This window comes from Armigeres subalbatus, chromosome 3 (assembly GCF_024139115.2).
Source record: "Armigeres subalbatus isolate Guangzhou_Male chromosome 3, GZ_Asu_2, whole genome shotgun sequence".
Taxonomy (NCBI): domain Eukaryota; kingdom Metazoa; phylum Arthropoda; class Insecta; order Diptera; family Culicidae; genus Armigeres; species Armigeres subalbatus.
Window position 1 is genome coordinate 205355510 of NC_085141.1, and position 27450 is coordinate 205382959.

The window sequence follows — 27450 nt, forward strand, 5'->3', positions numbered from 1 at the left end:
CTCAATCTGTTGAACAGAATACGGGACATAATTTTGTACGCCGAATTGAGGAGGGTTATTCCTCGGTAATTGGCGCACTATAGTCTGTGCCCTTTCTTAAAAAGAGGGCAAATGAAGCCGTCCAACCAGCTAGCAGGCATTTCCTCGTCTTCCCATATTTTTGACATAATATGGTGCATAACTTCATAAAGCTGCTCACTGCCATGTTTGAGAAGTTCAGCCGGGAGCTGGTCCTTCCCCGCAGCCTTATTGTTTTTCAGCTCTTTAACAGCTTTTTTAACCTCATCTAGTGTAGGCGACTCCATAGCTTGTCCATCGTCGCTAATATTTATTCTGTTCACCGATGCACTGTCACTTCCACTATTCAACAAAGTCTCGAAGCCACTTCGGTTTTATCAGTCAGCAAATTCCCTTGTTGGTCGTTGCACATGACGGGAGACGGCGCTGTCTTTCTCCGCACGCCATTGACAGACTCATAGAACCTCCGCATATCGTTCTGCTCCATTTTTTCCTGCGCCTCGCTAATCACATGTTGATCACAAATATAGATGATCGTTAATTACTAAAAATAGATTATTCAAAAACTTCATATTCTTTCTTCTTTCTACTACCCACCGTTTTTTTTCAATTCCCGGGTAGAAGAAAATGGCTCATTAACAGTAAAACGTGATATTGATAACAAAACATGATTTTAACTTGTTTGAAATAAGAGTAAAAATAACAAGCGAAAATAACAAAAAAATGCACCGAAATATCATAAAAATATCAGGTTTTGCCATTAACAAGAACTTATCAATATCTTGAGCTATTGGTTTGTTCTTCTTAATAGCAAAACCCGATATTTTTATGATATTTCGGTGCCATTTTTTGTTATTTTCGCTCGGTTATTTTCCTCTTATTGCAAACAGGGTAGTGTCATATTTTGTTATCAATATCACGGTTTCTACCCGGGTTTACTCACTTTTGGTTTCTTCCATGCAAGGGCAGATGTGAGTGAATAGTAGTATCCGTGCATCTTTTTCTTCTTCTTATTGGCTATTACATTCATTAAGCACTTCCACAGTTATTAACTGCAAGGTTTCTTAGCCAAGCTACCATTTTTGCATATCATGAGGCTAACACGATGATACTTTTATGCCCAGGGAAGTCGAGACAATTTCCAATCCGAAAATTGTCTAGACCGGCACCGGGAATCGAACCCAGCCACCCTCAGCATGATCTTGCTTTGTAGCTGCGCGTCTTACCGCAGTATCACGAAATTTTGTGATTGATTATGACAAATAAAAGTATTTTTTCCCTAATCATGGTTATTCTTGGCACGGATTTCACTCCAGGCAAAGACTCAATGGTAGCGATATTATTTTGCCTAAACTTCACTGCTTACATCTAGCTTGTTGAATCCCATATTACTTCAATATTATCGTTTTAAAGGAGTGAACCACGTTGCAACTGCCAGACGGGAATACCTGCCGTTTCTATAATATTATCTACAAAAAAATCATGTTAGAAATCAAAATTAAGGCTTATTTCAATTTATAACAAGCTTATTGGTTGGAATAGATTGGCAGCATAAGACACCCTATTCGCAGAACGGAATCCAAGGATTGACCGCATAAGTATTGTGACCAAATACATGACCGGAACAAGGATTGGCTGTGTAAGCTGAAGGTTACGCTGGTATTCATAGGCAGCTTGCAGCTATAGATATGTCTGTTGTTGATCAGAAGAAGTCCTAGATGAGTACAAAATTTCGGATACTATCACAATATTAAAGAACCAACAGCGAAGAAGCATAAGGGATATACCTTCTGTTGGAACTAATAAAACCCTCGAAAATTGCTTTATTTTCGGAGTTATGCGAGAAACTGGCCAAATTAGGAAAATGGTACAAAACTGGTAAAGTTACTCTATTGGAGTAATAAGATAAAGAACAAGAATTGGAATTATTTCATCAAATAACGGTAGACTATAAATAAAACTTTTTGTTTCATTGGGCTGGCGGCTGGTAATTACACTTCAAAAACTATATTACGGGGGTTAAAAAGATACATCTAATTTGCTGTTCCCGATCTCCTAAAAAAACAAAACTGCTGTGGCAAAGTATTAAAAGTTGTCTAACATTAATAGCAAGTGCTCATCAGTCCCTTGCTCCCCCAAGCACTATATGGTTGTCCTCTTTTCGCCCACCGCTCTCTTTCGCTTCACTTTCTAGGGGTACACCCTTAGTGGTCAACGCTTTGCACTTCAACGGTGTTGTTTTATCTACCTTTATTTTAGTTCGCGTTAGGTGTTCGTCAGGTTCGTTACGGTACGATATTCCGCGCGCGACTCTCGCTAGTTCCTTCACCTGTTTATCGATTCAACTAAGATATGTAAGTGGATGCCGCACATCAAGGAATGAATGTTCACATGTATGTGGTGTAGTGTACTTTTCAACGAATCGATTTTTCTCATGTGCATTGTGTGATTTAAAATTTTAAATACATATCAGTTGGCGAATACACATATATAAATATATATGGTTAATTGGCAACATCAAAAGCTATGAAGATAATGATGAATCAGTGAATGGAGAATTTGTTTGGCTGGGTCAAAAGTGCATAAAATTGTGAAGCAAGGTTTGAGTGGATTATAGTTCTAGGCGGAAAATAGGAAAAGTCTATCAGATAAGCATGAGTCAACTTGGAACGGTCTATGCCACAAAGCGGAGGCGCCGCAATGGAAAAAGGTGAAAAATTGTTTTTAATTTACAAACTATTTGTTTTAGGTGTTAATAATTTCAGAATAAATATATATATACCTATATCTAATAGAAAAGGATCAAAGTAAAGTGAATATGAAATAGAGCTATAGACGATTGTTACATACTTACTGCAGTTCGTGCTCCGTCGCTCGTAAATGTAATGTTGTTTTTGTTTTATGTTACTATATTTTATGTATGCTTAATCAGGCTGTTCATAATTTATCAACAACCATCCTGATTATACCCTGGTCTGGTATTTTATAAATAACAGTCCGAAGATTACTGGTACATCACAAGCAATTTAATATTTTTTCTCAGCCTAGTGTGACTTAATGAAAGTTTAAGCTGATAATAATGGATAATATGTGGAACCTCGTTGCACTCAAATGAAGTTGCTACAATCAATACTGCGAAAAAATGCGACATAAAACTGCAGAACTAGATAGCAGAAATTGAACGTTATAAATTGTTATCGACAATCCTCTATTACACTGCGTTCAACATTCAAAGGTATATGTACTCTATTTTTGAGGATTACTTTTTTCTGTGTATTAGAACATTTATTTCAAGAGTTTTACTAACGTTTGTGAATCCTTATCTTATTCGTTCGTTATAGCAAACACTTCAATAGAATACGTGTTCTGTTTTGATTTTAAAAACCCAGATTAATCCACCTAGCGGTGATGGTGCCTTTCTCGTTCGTTCAAAAGGTTTGGAAAAATCTCAAATAACACCAATATGTGGATTGGTCTTATTTTTCATATTTGTTTATATGCATAAAAAAATTCTCGCCAAACGCAATTTGTTGCAAACAAATCGGTTGAGCATAAGAGCAAAAAATGGCATTTTATTTAGTAGTTTTAAAATTAGTATTTTCGCCATAACTTTTGACCCAATTGTACGATCCGGCCTAGTTTCTATAGGAAACAATGGGACAAGGTTCTGCGTCGAATGCAATCTGTTGCGAGTGACCTGAAAAGCACACATATTGCACATCAATCACAGTAACTTATATATGACCGGATTCAGTCACAATATGTTTACTGCAACCAGATTTGTTGAAATTGTGTTGCTTGGGGAATAGATGAAGTATAAGTGCTAAGAAAGTGAGCTAGACTTTTTGAACTCTTTTTCACAATAAATAGTAATTTGACCATAACATCTAAGCCCATAGTCCGATCTGGCTAATTTTCAATAAGAAAATATGAGACATTCTGCGTCGAATGCAAATGCGAGCAAATCGGTTGAGGAAAAGAGCCTGAAAAATGAGTGACATTTTTTAGCGATTTTTTCATAAAAAATGGTATAATTTTCGATCCCATAGTCTGATATGGCCAATTTTCAATAGGAAACAACGGGACAGGATTCTACGTCGAATGCAACTTGTTGTGAGCAAATCGATTGAGGATAAGTGCCCGGAAAATGAGTGACATTTTTTACGCGATTTTTTCGTATGAATTTGTATTTTGGCCATAACTTCTGATCCCATAGTCCGATCTGGCCAATTTCAAATAGGAAACAATGGGACAGGATTCTGCGTCGAATGCAACTTGTTGTGAGCAAATCGGTTGAGGATAAGTGCCCGAAAAATGAGTGACATTTTTTGAGTAGTTTTGCGCACACATACACACACACATACACACACACACACACACACACACAGACATCACCTCGATTCGTCAAACTGAGTCGATTGGTATATAACACTATGGGTCTCCGGGCCTTCTATAAAAAGTTTGTTTTTGGAGCGATCATATAGCCTTTACCGTATACTTAGTATACGAGAAAGGCAAAAATGGTATAATTTTCGATCCCATAGTCCGATATGGCCAATTTTCAATAGGAAACAACGGGACAGGATTCTACGTCGAATGCAACTTGTTGTGAGCAAATCGATTGAGGATAAGTGCCCGGAAAATGAGTGACATTTTTACGCGATTTTTTCGTATGAATTTGTATTTTGGCCATAACTTCTGATCCCATAGTCCGATCTGACCAATTTCAAATAGGACAGGATTCTGCGTCGAATGCAACTTGTTGCGAGCAAATCGGTTGAGGATAAGTGCTCGAAAAATGAGTGACATTTTTTACGCGATTTTTTCGTATGAATTTGTATTCCCAAGTAGCACACGCAACATCTTCCTAAAAGCATCTTGTTTCTATTCAGTTTCATTAAAGGCATTGGAAAAACATCAAAGCACGAAAAAGTTGCATCAAGATGTAAAAAAGGTTCGAATTGTAATCAATGTTTCATTAAAATTGCAATGCAGTACGTGTTTGACATTTGGAAACAAACAAATAAAGAATACTGCACTTCATGTTGCAAACACGAAACAAAATCATTAGGTTGCATATTTTTTACCATGTAACTTCAATGTGTCTTTCAAAATTTGATTGTTTGTTTAAATTAAGTTGCAGATATGTTGAATGTGTCTTCATGTTTAATTTAGCATCGTTCAACGTTCTGACAACTCTAATTTTTTTCCTTGATGGTGCAATCAAGTAACAGGAAACCCGAATACAAAACTTCATAATCGTATGGTTTTTATGGTGAGTCAACATGCAGTCCCTTCGAAGTGTTGAATGGTGCAGTGGTAGAGTGAAGGACTATCAATCACAAGATCCATAAATCGAATCCAGTTTTATATTTTTATTTCATTTTTTTCCGCTGTAGTATTTTGCAACATTATTGCAATTTTTCTGCAATCGAAGGATGTTTCAGTAGGCTCCACCTCTTGCGCTTTTTAGATTGCAAGAGAGTTATATTTGATGACACATACGCAAAGATTGTTTCTTTCCGAATAGTTGCAACACAGTGAAATGTTCAGTAGTGAAACAATTTGTGCTGCTTGGGTATTGGCCATAACTTCTGATCCCATAGTCCGATCTGACCAATTTCAAATAGGACAGGATTCTGCGTCGAATGCAACTTGTTGCGAGCAAATCGGTTGAGGATAAGTGCCCGAAAAATGAGTGACATTTTTTACGCGATTTTTTCGTATGAATTTGTATTTTGGCCATAACTTCTGATCCCATAGTCCGATCTGGCCAATTTTGGACTGGTTGTAAATGCATCGAAGACAATGTACATGCTTGTGGGTGGAACCGAGTGCAACAGGGCCCATCTGTTACAATAGACGGGGATACCTTTGAGGTGGTCGAGGAATTCATCTAACTTGGATCCTTGCTAACGGCTGATAACAATGCCTGCCGTGAAATACGAAGGCGCATCATCTGTGGAAGTCGGGCCTACTACGGGCTCCAGAAGAAACTGCGGTCAAAAAAGTTTCACCATCTCACCAAATGTGTCACGTACAAGACGCTGGTAAGACCGGTCGTTCTCTACGGACATGAAACATGGACAATGCTCGAGGAGGACTTGCAAGAACTCGTAGTATTCGAAAGAAGGGTGCTTAGGACGGTTGAGGATAAGTGCCCGAAAAATGAGTGACATTTTTTACGCGATTTTTTCGTATGAATTTGTATTTTGGCCATAACTTCTGATCCCATAGTCCGATCTGGCCAATTTCGAATAGGAAACAATGGGACAGGATTCTGCGTCGAATGCAACTTGTTGTGAGCAAATCGGTTGAGGATAAGTGCCCGAAAAATGATTGACATTTTTTGAGTAGTTTTGCGCACACACACACACACACACACACACACACACACACACACACACACACACACACACACACACACACACACACACACATACACACACACACACACACACACACACACACACACACACACACACACACACACACACACACACACACACACACACACATACACACAGACATCACCTTGATTCGTCGAACTGAGTCGATTGGTATATAACACTATGGGTCTCCGGGCCTTCTATAAAAAGTTTGTTTTTGGAGCGATCATATAGCCTTTACCGTATACTTAGTATACGAGAAAGGCAAAAAGTACTCGTTGATATAAAACAATAAAATCATTTAAATATTAATAAACATCGTTTTCCAGTCATATAACATGTTCAAATGTTCGAACAACTTCAGTATGAGAAGTGTTGAAAATCTTAATAATCCGATGGTGACATGAATCAAAACGGAAATTAGTAATGATCTATTAATTAATTACCAATAATATGTTAAACTCAAAGCACTTCAATAAATTAAAACAAAAAAACTATCTTTTTATCATGTTTATTTGGGATACAAAATCTTTTTAAATACGGAGCAGGCTCGCCAAATATCAATGTATATCGGTGTAAACCTTTTTTTCCTATCACCCAAACTACACATGAATGGTGAAGATCGGTGCAATACTAAAAGATCACAACTAAAAAATGGAGTGTACCTATTAATTTAGAACACAGCCCGGGTAGAAACCGTGATATTGATAACAAAACATGAAATTAACTTGTTTGAAATAAGAGTAAAAATAACTAGTGAAAATAACAAAAAAATGCACCGCAATATCATAAAAATATCGGGTTTTGCTATTAACAAGAACAAACTAATAACTCAAGATATTGATAAGTTCTGGTTAATGGCAAAAACTGATATTTTTTTGATATTTCGGTGCAATTTTTTGTTATTTTCGCTAGTTATTTTTACTCTTATTTCAAACAAGTTAATATCATGTTTTGTTATCAATATCAAGTTTTACTGTTAAGGAGCCATTATCGTCTACCCGGGAGTGTACTACACCAATGAAAATTTGCATTAAGTGCACCATACCAGCAAAACTATCGATTACTTCATTTGAGAGTTTAAGAATACAAAAAACAAGCAAAAAACTATATCGATGCAATAACAAAATGTGAAAGCATGATAAAAGTATTTTATGGAATAATACCATCTACTCTATTCTGGTGAGGCAAAAAAAATCGTGCTGAAATGCAAATAACCCAGATAAATACACGACAATTGTTGTAATTTTTAATGTTTTTGCCTCCTGACGTAAATGGTTTAAATGATCAGAACAGGTTCACAACAAAACAATAATTGATCAAAAACTAAGTATTCTAGCGTAAATTGTTTTAATGTTTCTCATTATCGTCGTCGGGGGTGAGAATGGCTCTGGGGGGTGAGAATGGGTCAGCGCCCTCACCGACAGTCTGGAGGTCGGATAACAAAATCGTTCAAAAAAGTCTCTTATAATTCAGTTTTCTTGTCCTCAGATAGAGGAAGTTGCTCGGTTGTGGTCACCCCTGTTCAACTTACAATAGTAATCATTTATAGTGAATTTGATGATTGGTTGCTCATGCACTTTTTCTAAAATTCCGGCCCCTAGCTTAGGCTAGTTCGTCAACTGGCTTGCTGAGATCCACTGCTACGTTGTCTCGATCCCTCGGCGGTTGAGCCATCCATAACTCGACTCCCCCGGCGTCGAGGGTGGTCCACCAGTTCCGCTGAATAAAACTTCCGCACTGATGGTGCCCCGACTACCGGCGGCTATCGCAGAGATTACGCCAACTTCGTCTTCGGGTTGCAGAGGTGGTCCGACAGTTCCGGTGGTGGATGACGTCCGCACTGGCGGTGCCCTACATACCCGAAGCACTTCCTTCTTATTTCTTCTTTCTTCAACAGGTTGGTACGAGTACTGAGGTCGGTCCGACGATTCCGGTTGGCAGAAGACTTCCGGTTCGCTGGCGCCCCAACGATTCGAGGCCAAACGCTGCTTTTTTCTCTGGATTTTCCTAAAGGTCGACGCATATTTGCTGGAGTCTTGTCTACGTTGAACGCCGGACAGAATGGCGATGACGCATGGCCACACCGCTGCAGATATTGGCGGAAACAACCGTGTCCGGATAGAAACCGAGTGAGGTGGAAGTTCACCTCTCCATGCTCCCTGTTCATCCACGTCGACACATTGGTGATGAGCCGGTGGGTCCACCTTCCATTATCTGCATTGTCCCACTCCTGCTGCCACTTCACCATAGAGTCCAGTCTCACCGTCTCCCTCACATTTCTGGTACCTCTCCGTTGGTAGCGCTCGATATCCTCTGCTAGGGTTATGCAGATTGAAATCATCTCATCGATAACACAAACTGCCTCTGACGAAATGGTTCGGTACGCACTCACTCCTAGATGTCTCAAAGCCCACACAGACGGTATGTAGTGTTCTTCGACGATAATCTGCATTCGCTGGATGATTCGGTAGTTACTGATCAGCATCACTTCTGTTTTGTGGTGAGCAAGCTGCAACCAAACGATCTATAAACTCCAGAAAATTTGGAGAACCTAGAACATCTGTAGCAATACTTACTGTAGCATGCCTGTTCACATTTCTGAAGTTGTTTAAAGCTTATTTCTCCAAAAAAACAGAATTAAAATCAATCGAAAAACTACGAAAATACTGAAGAAACATGAATGCAGTGGTGGTTGATAATCCTCGTAAGATAGGCTATTATTGGTTAACCAGCAATGTTTGAGATTCCTGTTGGCTTGAACATTTTTAGTTTTCAATACAAACTTGCGTCTTGGATTCTGAAGCCGCGTTCCATGTTTTTTTTTTCAAAAATTCTTTCACTAGGGGTCACTAGAGACCCCAAACTCCAGTTAATTTTTGGTTTCATCCTGAACCGTGAATTTTTTTCATAATTTGTTGCACAGTGCAATTCAACTGAATGTTATTTCGAAATCATTGATTTTATAGGGCTGGGCTGCTAAATGGAGTTATTTGAAATCATTTCTCAACGTTAGAATCAGGTAAATACAAAATTATAACAAGGGGAGTTATTTATTCCAGAAAAATAATGTAACAAAACGTGTTATAAATTTTGCTGATTAGTTGTTAAAATAACAAAAAATATATCAAAAATCCATTATTTACCTGATTTTAACGTTGAGAAATGATTACAAAGAATGTCATACAAAATTGTTTTGGGTGTGTGTACGTTGTTGGGGGCCTTCCTTAGCGGTGAGGTAAGATGCGCGTCTACAAAGCAAGACCATGCTGAGGGTGGCTATGTTCGATTCCCTGTGTCGGTTTAGACAATTTTCGGATTACAAATTGTCTCGACTTCCCTGGGCATAAAAGTATCATCGTGTTAGCCTCATGATATAGGAATACAGAAAAGGTCGAAGGTCAAAAGGTCGAAGGTCAGAAGGTCAAAAGGACAAAAGGTCGAAGGACAAAAGGTCGAAAGGACGAAAGGTCTTTCTTATCCTTTCTTCCTTATTTCTTCTTCCTTTTTCCTTCTATTCTCTTCTTCCTTTTTCCTACTTACTTCATATGTTTCCTTCCTTCTTTTTTACTTCTTTCTTCCTTCTTCCTTCCATATTTCATCTTCTTTATTTTTAACTTCTTTCTTTTTCCTTTTTTCTTCCTTCCTTCCTTCATCTTTCTTCCTTTTTTCTTCCTTATTTCTTCCTTCTTTTTCACTTCTTTCTTCCTACTTGCTTTCTTTCTTCTTTTTTCCTCCTTTCTTCCTTATTTCTTCTCTCTTTCTTCTTTCTCTCCTCCCCCTTTTTTTCTTCCTTTTTGTTTTCTGTTTTTTTTCCTTCTTTTCTTCTTTCCTTCTTCCTTTCTTCTTCTTTTCTTCCGTTTTTCTTCTTTCTTTCTTCTCTTTTCTTCGTTCTTCCTTCTTCTTTTCTTCCTTTTTTCTTCTTTCTTTCTTCCGTCTTTATTCCTTCTCTCCACCTTCTTTCTTCTTCCTTTTTTTCTTCTTTCTTCCTACTTTCTTTTTTCATTTTTCTCCTTTCTTCCTCCTTTCTTCTCTATTTATTCCTTCTTTCTTTCTTCTTCCTTCTTGTTTCCTGTTTTTCCTCCAACATTCTTTTTTTTCCTTCTTTTCTTCTTTCTTCCTTCTAACATCCTACTTGCTTCCTTCTTTCTTCCTTCTTTCACCCTTTTTTCTTTCTCTTCCTCATTTATCTCTTCCTTATTCCTTATTTCTTCCATCTTTCTTCTTTTTTTTCTTACTTGTTTTTTTTCTTTCTTCCTCATTGCTTCCATCTTCCTTCTCTTTTCCTGTTACTTCTTCCTCTTTCTTTCTTTTGTTTTGTTTCATTGTGTCTTCTCTCCCTCTTCTTCCTTCCTTCTTTCTTCCTTCTTCTATTTTCCTTTTTTCTTCCTTCTTTCTTCTTTTTTCCTTCTTTCATCTTCCTTCTTCTTCCTTTCTTTGTTCTTTGTTCCTCTTCTGTTCTTTTTCTTTCTTCCTTTCTCTTTCTTCTTTTTTCCTTTTCACTTCTTATTAACCTCTCACTTCTTACATCTCCGTTCCTCACTTCTTACATCTCCGTTCCTCACATCACATTTTTCACTTGCCACTTTGTACTTCTTATTTCTTCCTTTCCACTTCTCACTTCTCACTTTTCACTTTTACACTTCTCATGCTCTATCTATGCTCACTACTTTCATCTTGCATCTCACTCACAACTCCCATATCATTTCTTGTCTTTTTGTTCTTTCGACCTTTTGTCCTTCGATCTTTTGACCTTCGACGTTATAATACATATTCGACCATTTGACCCTTCGACCTTTTGTCCTTTCGACCGTTTGATCCTTCGACCTTTTGTCCTTTCGACCGTTTGACCCTTCGACCTTTTGTCCTTTCGTCCTTCGACCTTTTGACCTTCGACCTTTTTACCTTCGACCTTTTGACACAGATTCATGAACACTAAGCTGCGAGGTAGCAATGTCCCAGCGGGGAATGTATTGGCAATGAAGAAGAAAAAGAAATGGGCACGCATTTCTGCAATACCAGCATTTCTGCAATACCTGGCGTATGGCGAATCCCTAGTCCGTGGTAGAGCGTCCGTCCATTGCATCCCGCCTGATACTGTCCCACCAACTCTCTTGCAATTGGTGCCAATCGACGACATAAAATTTGGGAGAGTACCTTATAGAGGTGTTCAGCAATGTGATTGCGCGGTAGTTGCTACCTTACATTTTAATGCCCTTTTTGTAGGTGGGACACATGACACCTTCCATCTACTCCTGCGGCAGAGCTTCATCCAACCAAACCTTGGTAATTACCAAGTGCAATGCCAATAGAGGTAATAAACTATAGAGGACGATTGTCGCTGCGGTTCCCTTTGTTCTCGTCCCCAAACATGTTGGGTACACAACTGTCAAAACATACTGATTTTTCCTTCGTTGACATTTAGCGCCCTATTATCGCCAGCAAAAGATGTTTCGTCAGTGACGACAGCGACAACCTTCCTCTATTGCAATACCTCACCACCGTGTTTAAACAGCTCTCCTGTTAGTTGGTCAACATATCTCCTGCACACGTGCTCCCAGTCTCTTTACTATACCGCCATGGTTTTCTGCCACATCGCCGTTCAGGTGCTCTATATAGTGCTGCCGGCTGCCGCCGCGTTTTGAAAACAGTTGTCTTTTAGAGTAAAATGACAGCCTTTCGATACAACTTTGTTGTTTGAGAAAGACGAAACGTAGTTTTCGGAATGATTCTTTAGCTTTTACGTGTAAAATTAATGTAAAAACTTACATTTTTTGTTAGGATGAGGAAATGTTATCTGAAGACGCTTTTTTTCTTTTCAAATGTGATTTTTTTACCTTCCATAATGCACAAGAAAGGCGTCACCGTCGCTAAATAGATAAGAAAGTTATTAAGAGTTTTTTGTGGAATGTCTTCACTTGTGATTAGAGGAGTTAGTACCATACCTTTTTTTTAGTTCTTTATTAAGGTGTTTTTTTAATTCTAGATTAAGTTCAACACCAGTACTATACAATTCAATTACCCCATCTCAGATTGTAACTTCACATATATGCATTTCAACCTCAACAGTAAGATTCAAGTACGAGACAGTGAAGACGGCTTTACTGTTTAGGTCGAAATACGTATCTGTGGAGTTACAATCAAATGGTGGAATTAAATGGGATAGTACTAACACGTGTTATGACAAGTGATCGCGAAATAGATTAACTTGGATTTTTTCATTTATATTAAGAACTGGTTAGAAAAGTTAAATAAAATTGCCCATAAACTAAAATGTGGGATCATTAATGGATTGCATATTACGTCATATTTTATATGGTGCATACTCAGGTGCTTCATTCGATACATTTGTGGGAAAATGTTCTTATGCTGTGTCACATTGAAAATAGAAGGCATAAAAGCATCCCTGTCCTCGGGGACCATCCTTAGCTGTGTGGTAAAATGTGCGGCCACAAAGCAAGATCATGCTGAGGGTGGTACATATATTAGGGGTCCTATTCCTAGCAAAGCTTTAAAAAACCAACGGTAGCAATATTATTTTTTTCAAAAGTCAAACGTATTTTTTTTTTTGCGCTTAGAGAATTGCCGTCTGACGATAGAATTAACGACTTAGAGGGTTTTTGTATATATTAATTTATTTTGAATTTCGGAGGTTATATCTTTGCCAGATCACTAAGCTATGAAGAGGAAAACTCCAATTTTGGAAGATACCAATAAAAAAAGGTGGTGGGTATATGATACATAGCAAATAAAAACTTGGCGCGTGCTATGCTTTTTTTCTAAAGCTCTTTGGATGATTGACCTCATTACCGCACTATCACTACATACAACAGACGACTTGAATGACCTGCAATAAAACCGTCTCTACCACGTAATAGGAAAAAAAAGTTGTAAACCGTGTTGGCTACCCTCTCATGAGCTCGCACTAGACCCTCTATTAAGATCTTCTACATTTGTTAAGGGGTGCCGGCAAGAATAAATTAGAATATACTTTATGTGTGTGCTATGACCTATTACTTATTCATACATACCATATAGTTCCCCGTCAGTTGCAATTGCTCCCTCTGCCCTTCTGATCTTACACCATGCAGAGTTTTTGGTTCCGTCCGACTAGTGAAATTTAATTTGTTCATGCGCATTTAGCATTGGAGAAAAAGCATTACTACTGCGAGATGGAGATAGAAACTGCTCTGATCCACAGATAAACTGACCAAGTGACCACAAACTTCCTACTGGAAGTTGATCACAATATATTGCCTAGAAACTCTTGACATTTTTTTTATAATTACCATCCATCACGAGTAGGAATGTCATTCACCATAGGCGCAATCTCATTTTCCCCCAAGTTTCGGACAAACAGGGTGCATAATATTAGGTTTCGCGTGATGGGAGATATAATGGAAATGATACGTCTTGCTGCTACCGCTCTTGGGAGCTCCGGGTATTGATTTTTGAAAGAAGAAGTTTCAACGCATGAGCAATGCCTTCCAAATTTGTTTTCTTTTGTTTGTGAATATACTCGAGGAAGGGCGACAGCAGAAGAAGGCGTGTCTGGTCGCCAACCTGTGTGGTTTTCTTTATGAGCGAATGTAGGGTATTATCGTCGAATCAGTCGAACAGCTTATTATTCGCAGATGATGTCATTTTAAATGCTCCACTACTGGGTCGCGCGAGAATGGTTTTACTTTTCATGAGACAAAATGTTAAAATTTTATCAAACAATGTTGTGGCACAGACAATTGTGTCACGGTTTCCAATAAAGAAATTCACAGATAAAGAGAAAACTCAAACAGTGTTCAAAGTCCTTCAAAATTCAATGTATTATTGGCCAAATTGATGCATACCATACAAATATTTACACGATTTTTCTTTAAATGTACATATCGCTTAAACTAGACAAAACTTAATATTGTATTGCTATGAAACATTTCGCGCCCTTCCAAATGAACCGGTGCCAACGAAAATGGTACATGGCACATTGAGTAAGTTTTAGGGAAGACGCATTTTCACAAAAACTTTAAATAATAAATTCAAATTAACAATTTTCTGCCACCTAACTGTGCCAATATGTTATAAGTGATGTGCCTAAGGATATTAGTAAAAAATATGCGAAGTTTCTTCACAAATTTCAAGTTTATTGTAAGAAATGCACATGTACCACTCTTATATGCTTGAAACAAAATGTAACAGAAAAGAAAAATCGTTGCCAGTAAAAATGGTACATTCATCATTCTAAACAGTAGTGAATATTAATTGAATATTCATATACAAAATAAAAATAGTGTAAAAATTTGTTTCATAAATTCCCATATTGCCGAGTTTTTTTTTAAATTAGCTTATTTTAGTGGGTAGAACTGTCTTCTTCAATGGGTCTACATTCTGGTGGAGGAGTATTGATCGCTGCTAGCACGGATTATGAAGCCGAAGAAATTTAATCAGCTAAATGTAAAGAATTTGATCATATTTGGATCAAGTCTGTTATTGGGAACCAAGTACACATTTGTGCGACCGTGTACTTTCCTCGCGAACATGCAAAAAAGGAGTCATATGAATTTTTTTTCACTATTGGTGAAGAAATTATATCTAAATTTAATCCCGAAACAAACGTCCACATACAAACAAACATATATGATGATTTCAATCAGCGATTTTATTGTTGATGACGAAAATGAAATTTTTTTTATACCAATTGTAGGAGATAATGAAACACTTCAAACTCTCTTTGACAAAAGTTCAAACATTGGATTGCATCAAGTGAATCATGTCAGAAATCATAACAATTGTTACCTAGACTTACTTTTTACTAATATGACTGATGATTTCTGCGTGATTGAGTCATCTTCCCCTCTGTGGAAAAACGAAGTGTTTCATATTGCAATTGAATACCTAATTTTCATCCACGAGACATCTAGAACATTCGATGACAATTTATCCGAACCCTATCTCGATTTTGGAAATGCAAACTAGGTGCTTATAAAAAATAACTTGAACTCTATCGATTGGTAAAACCTTATTGGGAACCTGAATCCTGACCAATCCGTAAATGTATTCTATCAAACATTGAGCGATGTACTAATGATGGCAGTACCTATAAAGCAAAACAAAAAATATAAAAATAAGATTCCAGCATGGTATAATAGGAATATAATCAATCTCAAAAATAGGAAACAAAAAGCGCATAAAGCGTATAAGAATAATAGGAGCGATTCAAATTTAGCATATTATTTGTCATTATGTGATGAGTTGAATTTAGAAATAAAAAAGGCACATAATGACTACACTAATAAGATTGAACGCAATATTAAATCAGACCCAAAATCCTTTTTCAGCCATATCCGAGATAAACAAAAATCCAGTAGTTTTCCAACAAAAATGCAACATGCGTCCATTACCAGGGAGCTCCGAAAATGAGCTTCTTGGTGTGGGGGATAGTGGTGGGCCATTGAAAAAAAAAGCTTGACAATAAAATTGGGAATAATTCATTTGAAGTCAGTAGCTTATTTGCTGATTTTTTTTAGACATTGACACAACACAAGCAAGACCATGCTGAGGGTGGCGCTGGCGGGGTTCGATTCCCGGTGCCGGTCTAGAAATTGTCTCGACTACCCTGGGCATAAAAGTATCATCGTGTTAGCCTCATGATATACGAATGCAGAAATGGTATCCTGGCATAGAAACCTCGCACTTAATAACTGTGGAAGTGCTTAATGAACACTAAGCTGCGAGGCGGCAATGTCCCAGTGTGGGGATGTAATGCCAATGAATGAAGAAGAAGAAGATTGACACAACACATGATGACTGTGACCGTGATTACCCTTATTTCTCTTACCTTCCTGAGTTAGTAAATGATGTCGCAGTCGATAACATATCTCCAAACGAAATCCCACATGCCTTCAAATATTTAAACTCTTCGAAGGGTGCTGGCTCTGACCGCTTACCACCCATACTGTTTAAATCGCTTCCAAAAGAGTTTGTCAAACCTTTAGTCTGGTTATTTAATTCATCTCTGAAACACAATACGCTTCCTGCTATTTGAAACAAAATTTGAAACAATCGTTTCTGATACCAATTTTTAAAAGTGGCAAAAAATCAGACATTAAAAATTACCGTGGCATCGCTATATTGTCTTGCATTCCTAAGTTAATTGAATCCATTATTAATAATAAAATCTTCACACGAGTTAAATGTTTGATTACCGGTAACCAGCATGGTTTTGTTAAAGGAAGGTCAGCAATGACTAACCTGCTGCAATTTGTATCATTTTCGATAAACGCTTTAGATAGAGGAAATTATGTTGAAACTATATATACAGATTTCAGTAAGGCGTTTGGCAGAGTTGATATCCCTTTCCTACTTTTTAAATTATCCAAGCTAGGCCTTAATCCCAGGTTAATAAAATGGATTGAATCATATTTGACTGGCAGAACTCAAAGAGTAAGATGTGATGGATGTTTGTCAAAACAAGTTAAGGTTACATCTGGAGTACCACAAGGATCCCACCTTGGTCCATTGTTATTCATCTTATTCGTCAACGATGTAGATCATGTTTTGAATTACCTGAATGTTTCAATTTACGCAGATGACATGAAACTCTTTTTGGAAATACGTAAGCAATCTGATCTAGTAGTGTTTCAAAATGAAATCAACGATTTTTATAAATGGTGTAAGAAAAATCTGTTACAACTGAATGTAAAAAAGTGCCATTCAATCTCGTTTACAAGAAAGATCAATACGGCAAAAGAGCAAATATACATAGGCCAGAAAACAGTTGAAAGATGCAAACTAATTAGAGATTTAGGTATCATTCTGCACTCCAAATTATCGTTCATAGATCACTACAATCAACATGGGGGCCGTACACATATTACGTAAGCACTTTTGGGGGGAGCGGGGATCTGCTGTTTTCTTACGCGCCATATAAATAAAAAATCATTTGTATGGGAAAAATCTTACATGGGAGGAGGGAGGGTCGAAAAACCCAGAAAAATTGCTTCCGTAATAAGTGTACGACCCCATGCTTAGTTTTATCAAAAGATTCAGTTATAATTTTAATGATCCTTACACAATCAAAACTTTGTACGTTGCACATGTTAGGTCTCATTTAGAATACTGCAGTGTAGTCTGGGCTCCGTATCAAGAAACACATGTGAACCTCATAGAATCATTTCAAAAACAGTGTTTACTCTTTGCGCTTCGAAAACTAGGGTGGACGTCACTACCATTGCTTCTTTATGAATCACGATTAACCTTAATTAACCTAGAAGAACTCAAAACACGCGGGGAAATCTCAATGATAGCTTTCATATTATCGCACAAAGAGTGGATAGTAGTGAAATTTTCGCAATTATTAATTTTTACGCTCCTACCCGATCAGGAATACATAACAAAATTATAACTCAATTCTATCAATGGTTGTTATTTAAAACAACGTGTGTTATAATTAGATAATTCGATAAAAATGTGTCTTCGGCCAGTTTTATTTCATATCAAAACTATAACAACAATAGTTATGTATATTTACACAAAATAATTGCCTACGTTTTTTAATATTGGAAAAAAGCGGAGGTTATCACCTCCAGTATAACTTGAATCAATGTTCGATGTAAATAGCTAGTACAAAGTTAATTGCCTACATTATGAATGGAAATCCGGCGTTGTAGCGTACCACATTTTTATACGTGATGTAGGCAATTACCATGAAAGTAGATTTTTGTACCTCATAATCATATCAACGGTTGTTATAATGTTGAAATGAAGGTAACAACTTCTGATATAATTATGTTACGGCTAGAGGGAATTTTGATATAATTTTTGTTATTTTAACAACTAACCAGCCAATTTTATAACACATTTTGTTACATTATTTTTCTGAAATAAATAACTCCCCTTGTTATAATTTCGTTATGCATTCTTGATCGGGTATCCGTCCACTTAGAAATAGAAGTCTATTTTATATCAATAATCAAAGAACAAACTATGGCAGAAATGGCCCAATAAATAGAATGATGTCATGTTGTAATGCACATTGTGAAACAATTGATGTAACGATGAGTAAAACTGATCTAAAAAAAGTGTTCTTCTCTAGACAAGTTAGGTAATGACTGAAGTACACATAGACTAGATAATAAGTATTTATTGTACTAAGTATAATTGGTCTACATTTGATTGACGGCAAATAAATAAATAAATATTCCAACTGGAACTTGGCCTGCTGTTCAACTCAGTATTCTGTATTATAAAATGTAACGAGAAAAGCACATAAGAGAGGTCAAATTGCTATTTTGGTTAATAGGTTGAATTATTTCTATCAATTTACATTTACTTGCGTTTTTTTGAATGCATTGCAGTAGTTTTTAATATTTTTTAAATGCTTTTAATGAAGCAACATGATCTTAGTGATGATTTGCATGTTCGGTTCCAGGCCATCCAAAGATTTCAAGAAATGGAGTGCAGGCATTAAAGTCAATGCGCATAACGAAAAATCTCTGCTATTTTTAGAAAACATGCTTTTAGAGATCATTTGAATCAAATAGAATGCGATTTTAGGTTTAATGGTTATGCAATTTAGTTCTATGGATCACAACGAGCATGAACCACCTTTGGAAAGATCTAATAACCACTAAAGCGTATAGCCTCAGAAGTTGCTAGATATTCAATTTGGTTCTCTGGATTGCAAATAACACGGACGATGCTTTTTGAATACACGACTAAGACTAACAGCTCTCAAGGAGTTAGAGACCTATACATAAGGGAATGCTTGGATGATCTGGATTGAAACAACAATTTTTTTATTTTCGAAAAGAGATAACAGACCTTTAGTTCTCCAGGAGATTCTTTAATGACCTGTGAAGGAATAAGTATTAAAGGCGCGTCCAATTTAATTAATAGATCAAATAGGGCAAATATCATAATTTATAAAAAAGGGATATTAGCCCTTTGGTTTCGCACATATAGACCTTAAGGCCTATAATTCGGGAAATTATTGGGTTTGACACTTGAATATGGTCGGGGTTCAACCAAACCGCACCAAGCGGCTTTTTGACTGACTAGTGATATTTTGTTCGTAAAAGTGAATCGGAAATTAATTCATATCTATTCATGCGCACATTTGTTGTAGGATATCCTCAGTTATAGCTATAGGGCTAAGATATATCCGATACAATTTATAATTAATTGAATCTGCTACATGGAACTTGTACAATAAAAAGGTAAATTTTTAAACGGCGCTTGGTGCGATTTGGCAGAACCCCGGCCATATATAGAACAGTTATTGAAGGCGTATCCAATTTGATTCTACGGATTAAAATGGACATGTGTCATTTCTAAAAGAGAAAACAGACCTTTAGCTACGCATGTTGATCTTTAGGCCAATACTACAGGGAATTCTTGGATGACCTAGAAAGAAACAGCCATTGAAGACGTAAAAATCAGGGCGTAATCTGAAGTGATGTATAAAGAGGTGCCGAGAAAAGAGATTAGAGTGTATATACAGATAAATCCACGGATTCTCGAATTACGCGGTGTCCAGTCTTGGAAAAAGGCTTTTTATAATAGTTTTATGGACGTGGGATCGATCGTTTTGCGGAGTGCCATACTTAATTGATACTTGATAGGCTACAGCTCTTCGATGAACCTACGCCGAATGGAGTATCCTTCTCCATTGGACTCGACCCTGGGCCAATCGCTTCCAGTCGTCCTGAACATTGAGCGCCCTCAGGTCCTCTTCAACTGCAAAGAGCCATCGTGTACGCGGCCTTCCACGAAGCCTGCGACCTCTTCCGGGTTCTCTACTAAATATTATCTTCGCTTGACGTTCTTCTGGCATACGAACAACGTAACCAGCCCACCGTAGTCTGTCGTGTTGTATAAGCTTAATAATATCCAGCCCTTTATATACCTGGTACGATTCGTGATTCATGCGACGCCGCCAGATACCGTTCTCCTGTTTACCACTGAGTATTGTCCCCAGCACCTTACGCTCAAACACTCCGAAAGCTCTCCGATCAGCCTCCTTTAACGTCCATGTCTCATGGCCGTATAAAGCCACCGGAAGAATCAGAGTAGTATACAGCGCGAGTTTTGTTTTCGTTTGCAGATTACGGGACTTAAGCTGGTAACGAAGTCCGTATTAAGCCCTATTTGCAGCTGCAATACGACTTTTCACCTCGCGGGTAACATCATTATCGCACGTCACCAATGTTCCAAGATACACAAAATTATTCTACCACTTCAAACTTTTCACCATCCAGCACCATTTCGCTACCACCACCGCTAATGAACCCACGTTGATTGCCAGCGACCATATACTTCGTTTTGCTGGTATTGATCGTGAGTCCAATCCTCGCTGTCTCCCTCTTAAAAGGCACAAAAGCCTCTTCCACGGCACGGCGATCAATCCCGATAATATCGATATCGTCCGCAAATCCCAGGAGCATATGCGATTTTGTGATAATGGTACCGCTTCTTTGCACACCAGCTCTCCTAATCGCTCCCTCGAGCGCTATATTGAACAGTAGATTCGAGAGTGCATCACCCTGCTTTAATCCATCTAAGGTAACAAATGACGTCGATATTTCATCCGCAACCCTTACACTTGATTTCGATCCGTCCAACGTTATACGAATCAGCCGTATCAGTTTCGCCGGAAAACCATGTTCAAGCATAATTTGCCATAATTCATTCCGTTTCACTGAATCGTACGCCGCCTTGAAATCAATAAACAGATGATGTGTCTGCAAGTTGTACTCCCGGAATTTATCAAGGATTTGTCTCAGGGTAAACATTTGATCCGTCGTTGATCGGCCCTCACGAAAACCTGCTTGGTATTCGCCGACGAAGGACTCTTCAAGCGGTCTCAATCTGTTGAACAGAATACGGGACATAATTTTGTACGCCGAATTGAGGAGGGTTTTTCCTCGGTAATTGGCGCACTCCAGTCTATGCCCTTTGTTAAAGAGAGGGCAAATGATGCCGTCCAACCAGCTACCAGGCATTTCCTCGTCTTTCCATATTTTCGACCTAATATGGTGCAGAACTTCATAAAGCTGCTCACTGCCATGTTTGAGAAGTTCAGCCGGGAGCTGGTCCTTCCCCGCAGCCTTATTGTTTTTCAGCTCTTTAACAGCTTTTTTAACCTCATCTAGTGTAGGCGACTCCGCGGCTTGTCCATCGTCGCTAATATTTATTCTGCTCACCGATGCACCGTCACTTCCACTATTCAACAAAGTCTCGGAGTGTTGCTTCCACCTGGCAGCCACTTCGGTTTTATTTGTCAGCAAATTCCCTTGTTGGTCGTTGCACATGACGGGAGATGGCATTGTCTTTCTCCGCACGCCATTGACAGACTCATAGAACCTCCGCATATCGTTCTGCTCCATCATTTTTTCCTTCTTCTTCTTATTGGCATTACATCCCCACACTGGGACAGAGCCGCCTCGCAGCTTAGTGTTCATTAAGCACTTCCACAGTTATTAACTGCGAGGTTTCTAAGCCAGGTTACCATTTTTGCATTCGTATATCATGAGGCTAGCACGATGATACTTTTATGCCCAGGGAAGTCGAGACAATTTCCAATCCGAAAATTGCCTAGACCGGCACCGGGAATCGAACCCAGCCACCCTGAGCATGGTCTTGCTTTGTAGCCGCGCGTCTTACCGCACGGCTAAGGAGGGCCCCCATTTTTTCTTCATTTTTTCCTGCACCTCGCTAATCACTTGTTCTTCATATTCTTTCTTCTTCCTGCGGTGGGTTCGTTTTTCGGCTGCTCTTGCTTCCTTGTACCGATCTCTATTCGATTGGGTACCCGACACCAACATCCGGCTTCTGGCAACGTTCTTCTCGTCTGTCACTCTCTGACACTCCATATCGAACCAACCCGTCCTGGGTCGCCTCTGTGCAGTGCCTACCACTTCTCGTGCTGTTGTGCACCGCTCCATGGATCGACTCCAATATATCGTTGATGTTGTCGCTAACGTTGATTGCACTTATCCGTTCGTCGAGCTTCTGGCGGTACTCAGCCGATACTTTTTCCACCGACAATCGCTGGATATTGTAACGCATCGTTCGCTGTGATCTTTCGTTCGATACGGTTGATAACCGTGATCGAATTTTACTGACAACGAGGTAGTGATCAGAGTCAATGTTCGGACCTCTGAATGTCCGCACATCGATAACATCCGAGAAATGGCGCCCATCAACCAGAACATGGTCTATCTGATTGCAAGTTTCACCATTTGGGTGTCTCCAGGTGTGCTTTCGGATATTCTTTCGTGCGAAGTAGGTGCTACTGATGGCCATCCCTCTGGCAGCAGCGAAATTTACTAGCCGTAGGCCGTTGTCATTGGTAGCGGAATGAAGGCTCTTCCTACCAATTATGGGACGGAAAAAGTCCTCTCTACCGACCTGAGCGTTAGCGTCTCCGATAACAATTTTCACGTCATGCTTTGGGCACTCTCCATAGGCTTTATCAAGACATTCATAAAACGTGTCCTTCACGTCGTCGGATTTATCGTTTGTCGATGTAACGGTAGTCAATATTTGTTTTTGAAGTTCTTTGTAAATTAAGTTTCTAAATTTGTAAATATAAATATCTAAAACTGTAAATATATACTTCTTTGTTAAATGTTAATAATTATTCTAGACTTAATTCAAATTCGTAAATTTCGATACAACACAACATGGAATACCAAATAAAACGAACCGTGTAGCTGGTGCAGACTTGCATGCAATTTAAATAGAAAGTTGCGTGAAGAGGTTAGTTGCTACGCCTGAAACGCATAAGCGCCTTTGAAGCGGATCACCATTCGTGACACCGTTACATAAAATCCGAGCAATGAGAAAGGGTTCGACTTGCAATCGGGAATATGAGTAGCAGACCAAACCGCTTCGAATGGGAGGGAGATGTTTACAATCTATCTCTTACAATCAGGGTCAACGTAATCCGTCGCGCTTCAATTTCCGGTTACATTGCCAAAGAACGTTAATCTGAGGATTATTTGCAATCGACTCGTTCACTTTGATCCTGACCGTGGTGAAAGAAGGGCGCGATCCTTTAGTTTGTTCCGTGGTGTAATTGGTTCGTGAATTTAAACGTGAAGTGTTCGACAGGCTAATTAATCTTTTCTGTGTTCCCCGTATAGGCTAGCCTAGTTGTAAATTGTGCGGTAGAGTTTTTGTGAGCTGTGCGACTGTCTTGTGTGTTGAAGGTAACCAGACCCAGAATTGAGTGTCATTAGTGTAGTCTAATTGTGTCAATGGCCTATCTGTGCGGTCAACGACCTTCGCTGTCTTTATTTTTGAACAGCCTAGACGACAAAGCCACCGCCTGCACGCCATCACCATTGCTCGTCGCCATCGCCAACCCTTGCCACGCTCTGGACTCAAGGTTTCCCGCCTGACGAAGGCGGAAAAGAGTAGCAACCGTCTAACTGCACTCCAACCGGCGACCCCCAGTCAAACCCCGGCCGATTGAGTCGGCCCGTACCGTAAGTGTTTCCAAACCTTTGTTTCCGGACCCGTTCGCGGTTCCGAGTGTGCTGTAGTCAGCGAAAATAGGCGAACCGTCGTAAACTCCAGTCGGAGTCCATCGCAGTGGCTGGAATGGCCAATTTGAATTAGTCGTTGCAAGCAAGACGGAATTCACGTTCTCCGGATCTAGGCTATCGGACTTCTTGAATAGCTTCGTTCACTCCAACCTTCTGCAGTTCACGAGCCAGAAGGCTCACTCGTCTAGGTTCATTTAGGGTCCTGACATTCCAGGTACCAAGTTTCCAATCATAGTCCTTATTTCGTTGCCGGGTCGGTTGCCAAAAATAACGTTCTATTTTTCTTCTATCTCCATTTTTCGTGGTATTTGAGAGGCTTCAGTAAGCTACCTTACCGGGGTCGCGTTAACTACATCGCGCTGGTGGGGCTGCCACCTTAGGTATAGCTGACGCGATACAGAATTTCGTTGATCAGCCGCTGGTTACCATGCAGACGCTGTTTGAGCCGCACCTCCTGGTGAACAGACGCTTGAGGCGTACCTTCTCACTCTAGCTGATGTCAGAAGGACAACAGTGTCCAAGCTGCACTACCAGCTGAGTACACAACCCTTAGCTGGCGGTCTTTTGTCATCGGACGACCCGTGGAAGCGTGAGATAGGAACTTGTGGGGACCAGAGCTGTGTTGGGCGCTCCTGCCTTGATGTCAACCCACCATTTACCTAACGGTAGTGCAATTTACACCAGTTCTCATCAATCGCTAAGTAACAACAATTGACATGTATTACAGTCAGTTTAAATTCATATAAGCTACGGTACAAAAATTGGTTGGTATTGTTATCGTAACTGATTATTAAATTGACATGCAGATCCCTTTAAATAAGAACATTAATAGGAGGACGACGGATAGGGTAGATAACCATTTGGGCAGCACCCCTTATTCCCGCCAGCAACGTTCATTACTCGAGCGCATTACAACCACGGGTCTGATGTTTTGGTTGTGTTTTCGTAGTTTACATTTCGTCTCTTTTCTTCTGCTTGTCGTTTATGAAACTGTCACCGTGGAACGCACCCATCTCTTTCCATCCCACGATTATTCTTATGGCTGTCAGTGCGGAATTTTCAATGTTGACTACGAAATTCACTGTGGTGGTGGGATACAAGTGTCAGTCCCATGATTTCAACCGAATCACTTGTTTTTTAGTACATGATTAGTATCTGTTGATATCTAGTGATGTACAAACAATCAAGCCATTTGGTTGGAACGTGGTCGAGTTATTAACGTTGCGGACGGGAATGGGGGGTGCTGCTCAAATGGTCCCGCTCCCTATATTATTTTGCTACAACTTCACCTTTAACTTCCGCACTTATTCGAGTATTTACAATGCAGCGTGAAACTGAAATTAAGCTCCCGGGTGTGTCTCAGCTCAATAGCCTCCCGGAATAACTATTATTTGAAAATCAAAAAGAATGTTCACACAAGCCAATTTACCATATTGTATCTCAAGCATGTTTCACATTTTCCACTGCTCAAATTAATCAAAAAAGCTGAATGATGTAAGTAACATCTATTTTCCACACTACTGAACAGGTTTCAACCGATGAAACCGAACCTGGCTGATAAGAGAAGCTGAACCGAACTGGTTCATTGAATTATTTACACTTCTTTTGTTATGACCTCTTCTCAGGGTCTGTTCACAAACTACGTAACGCTTTTAGGGGGAGGGAGAGTTCCAACTTGCGTTATACTTTGTTACACTAAAAGGCGGGGGAGGGGATGGGTACTACCAAATGTTACGCATAACGCGAATAAAAATTTATTTGAATGTTTTTTTCAATCACTGCTTGAAGTAATTGCTGTTTATCGTTATTGTATGTTAGTCATTATCGAAATCAAGCATTCTGACATAGCGGGACTGATATGCGTAAAATACCAAGCGAATATTGTATTTCTCGACACCACAGCTCCACAAAACTATGTAAATGGTTATGATCGCAAATTCTATTTTCGTTTCTACTAGCTGCATTCTTGATATCCTTGATTTTTGATCGTGTGTCGTCCCTATTCTAACAGTGTTCAAAAAATACCAAAACCCAAATGCTTCAGAGCAGGAAAAAAAATCTGCCTTTAAAATTTTCCCAGTTACGCGTTACAAGGGGGAGGGAGGGGGTACCGAAAATGTTTCTTTTTGTTACGAGGGGGAGGGAGGGGGTCAAAAACTCGGATTTTAGCGTTACGTAATTTGTGAACAGACCCTCATGGAAACATATCTGATGGAGTACGATCGGCGAAGTGAAAATGCGCAAATTTATTGCCTATTGTTTACTTATTTTAATTTCATAATCTGGAGACGAATTAATGGATTGTAGTTATTTGGGTGCATCGCGGCAACCCCGGTCCCGTTACACCGTACGATAGGGAGTCGACGAGCTGGCTGGCATGTTCTCGATGGACAGCAATTTCTCAAATGCTTATCAGAGTAGGCATTGAGCGTATTGCACTGATTCCGATTAATGATATTTTCATTGGTTTTGCCGTTGGAGTTGTAAGGTACTGCGCAGTTTACTTCGAACGGAACGTTTGTGCAATTGCGTTGGTCGATCGAAGCTCAGTTTTACTCGTCCAGTGGATGGATAATGCACGGTGATCCAATATTGCGGGAATATTAAGCTTTGCAGAGTAAAATGCAGTATTGCGGTAACTCGTTATAAGACCTTATCTTGTATTGTAATGGGATGCGAGTAGATTCACATACAACAACAACAACAAAAAAATCAATCTATAATTCAGAACTAGTTACTTTCATGAAAACTCAATGGTTACTTCCGCACTCCTTCAATAAAAATTGGAATACAAACTCTTAAACATAAGGTGTCCCTATTGAGCCAGAGCATCTACACAAAGGGAGTATAACACTTGTAACACTATCAATTCAAGACAAACAAGGGCGTAACAGCAAACATATGTTTTGCTCAGAAACATACATACATGATACATACTAGGGATCCTACATTCAGAGATATGCGAAAGCGGCCATCTTGAGCCAATCGAGCATTGAGAACTGTCAAAATCTGAGCCAAATGAACATCGTTATTGTTGCGGATCGAAAGGTATTGCGATTTTGGTGAAATAGATTTTATGAAAAGTTTTATCGAATAAACAATTTGTTTTGCTTTCGTAAGTAAAAGTAGTCTAGTTGATGCCTTATATCGTGTTCATTCGTATTGCTCTTTAATTTTAGCAAAAATGCACTGCTAGAGGATAGACAAAATAATAGAAAAATGTCTTCGAATGTAAAGTCACACACTTAAATCGAGAACTTCAGCTCGGTAAAAAAATTTACCGGTTTCACCCGGTAAACATTAAATTTAACCGAGAGGTCGGTAAATATCGAAAAATAATACTGAGTTTTGTAATAAATTCTACCGACCACTCTGACATGCAATCAAATTTACAGGATGTCGGTATAATAGATTACCGGGTTGCTCTGTTCAACAAATTCTGACTGAAGTTGTCAGAAAAAATACCGAGACCTCAGTGAAAAAATATGCGTTACTGAGCT

General features: G+C 39.0%; 1 protein-coding gene across 4 annotated transcripts in view; it reads left to right on the top strand.

Annotated features, from left to right (window-relative positions):
• Positions 1 to 2285: 2285 nt before the first annotated feature.
• The window catches only part of LOC134227309 (aryl hydrocarbon receptor), a 122278-nt gene continuing 97113 nt past the window's right edge, over positions 2286 to 27450 (top strand). For all 4 annotated transcript variants that reach the window (XR_009983650.1, XM_062708691.1, XM_062708692.1 and 1 more), the window contains exon 1: positions 2286 to 2728. Coding sequence is in view for 3 of the 4 variants with exons in the window: in XM_062708691.1 (XP_062564675.1) it covers positions 2673 to 2728 (56 nt within the window). In the remaining variant the exon portion in view is untranslated. The remainder of the gene's footprint in view (positions 2729 to 27450) is intronic.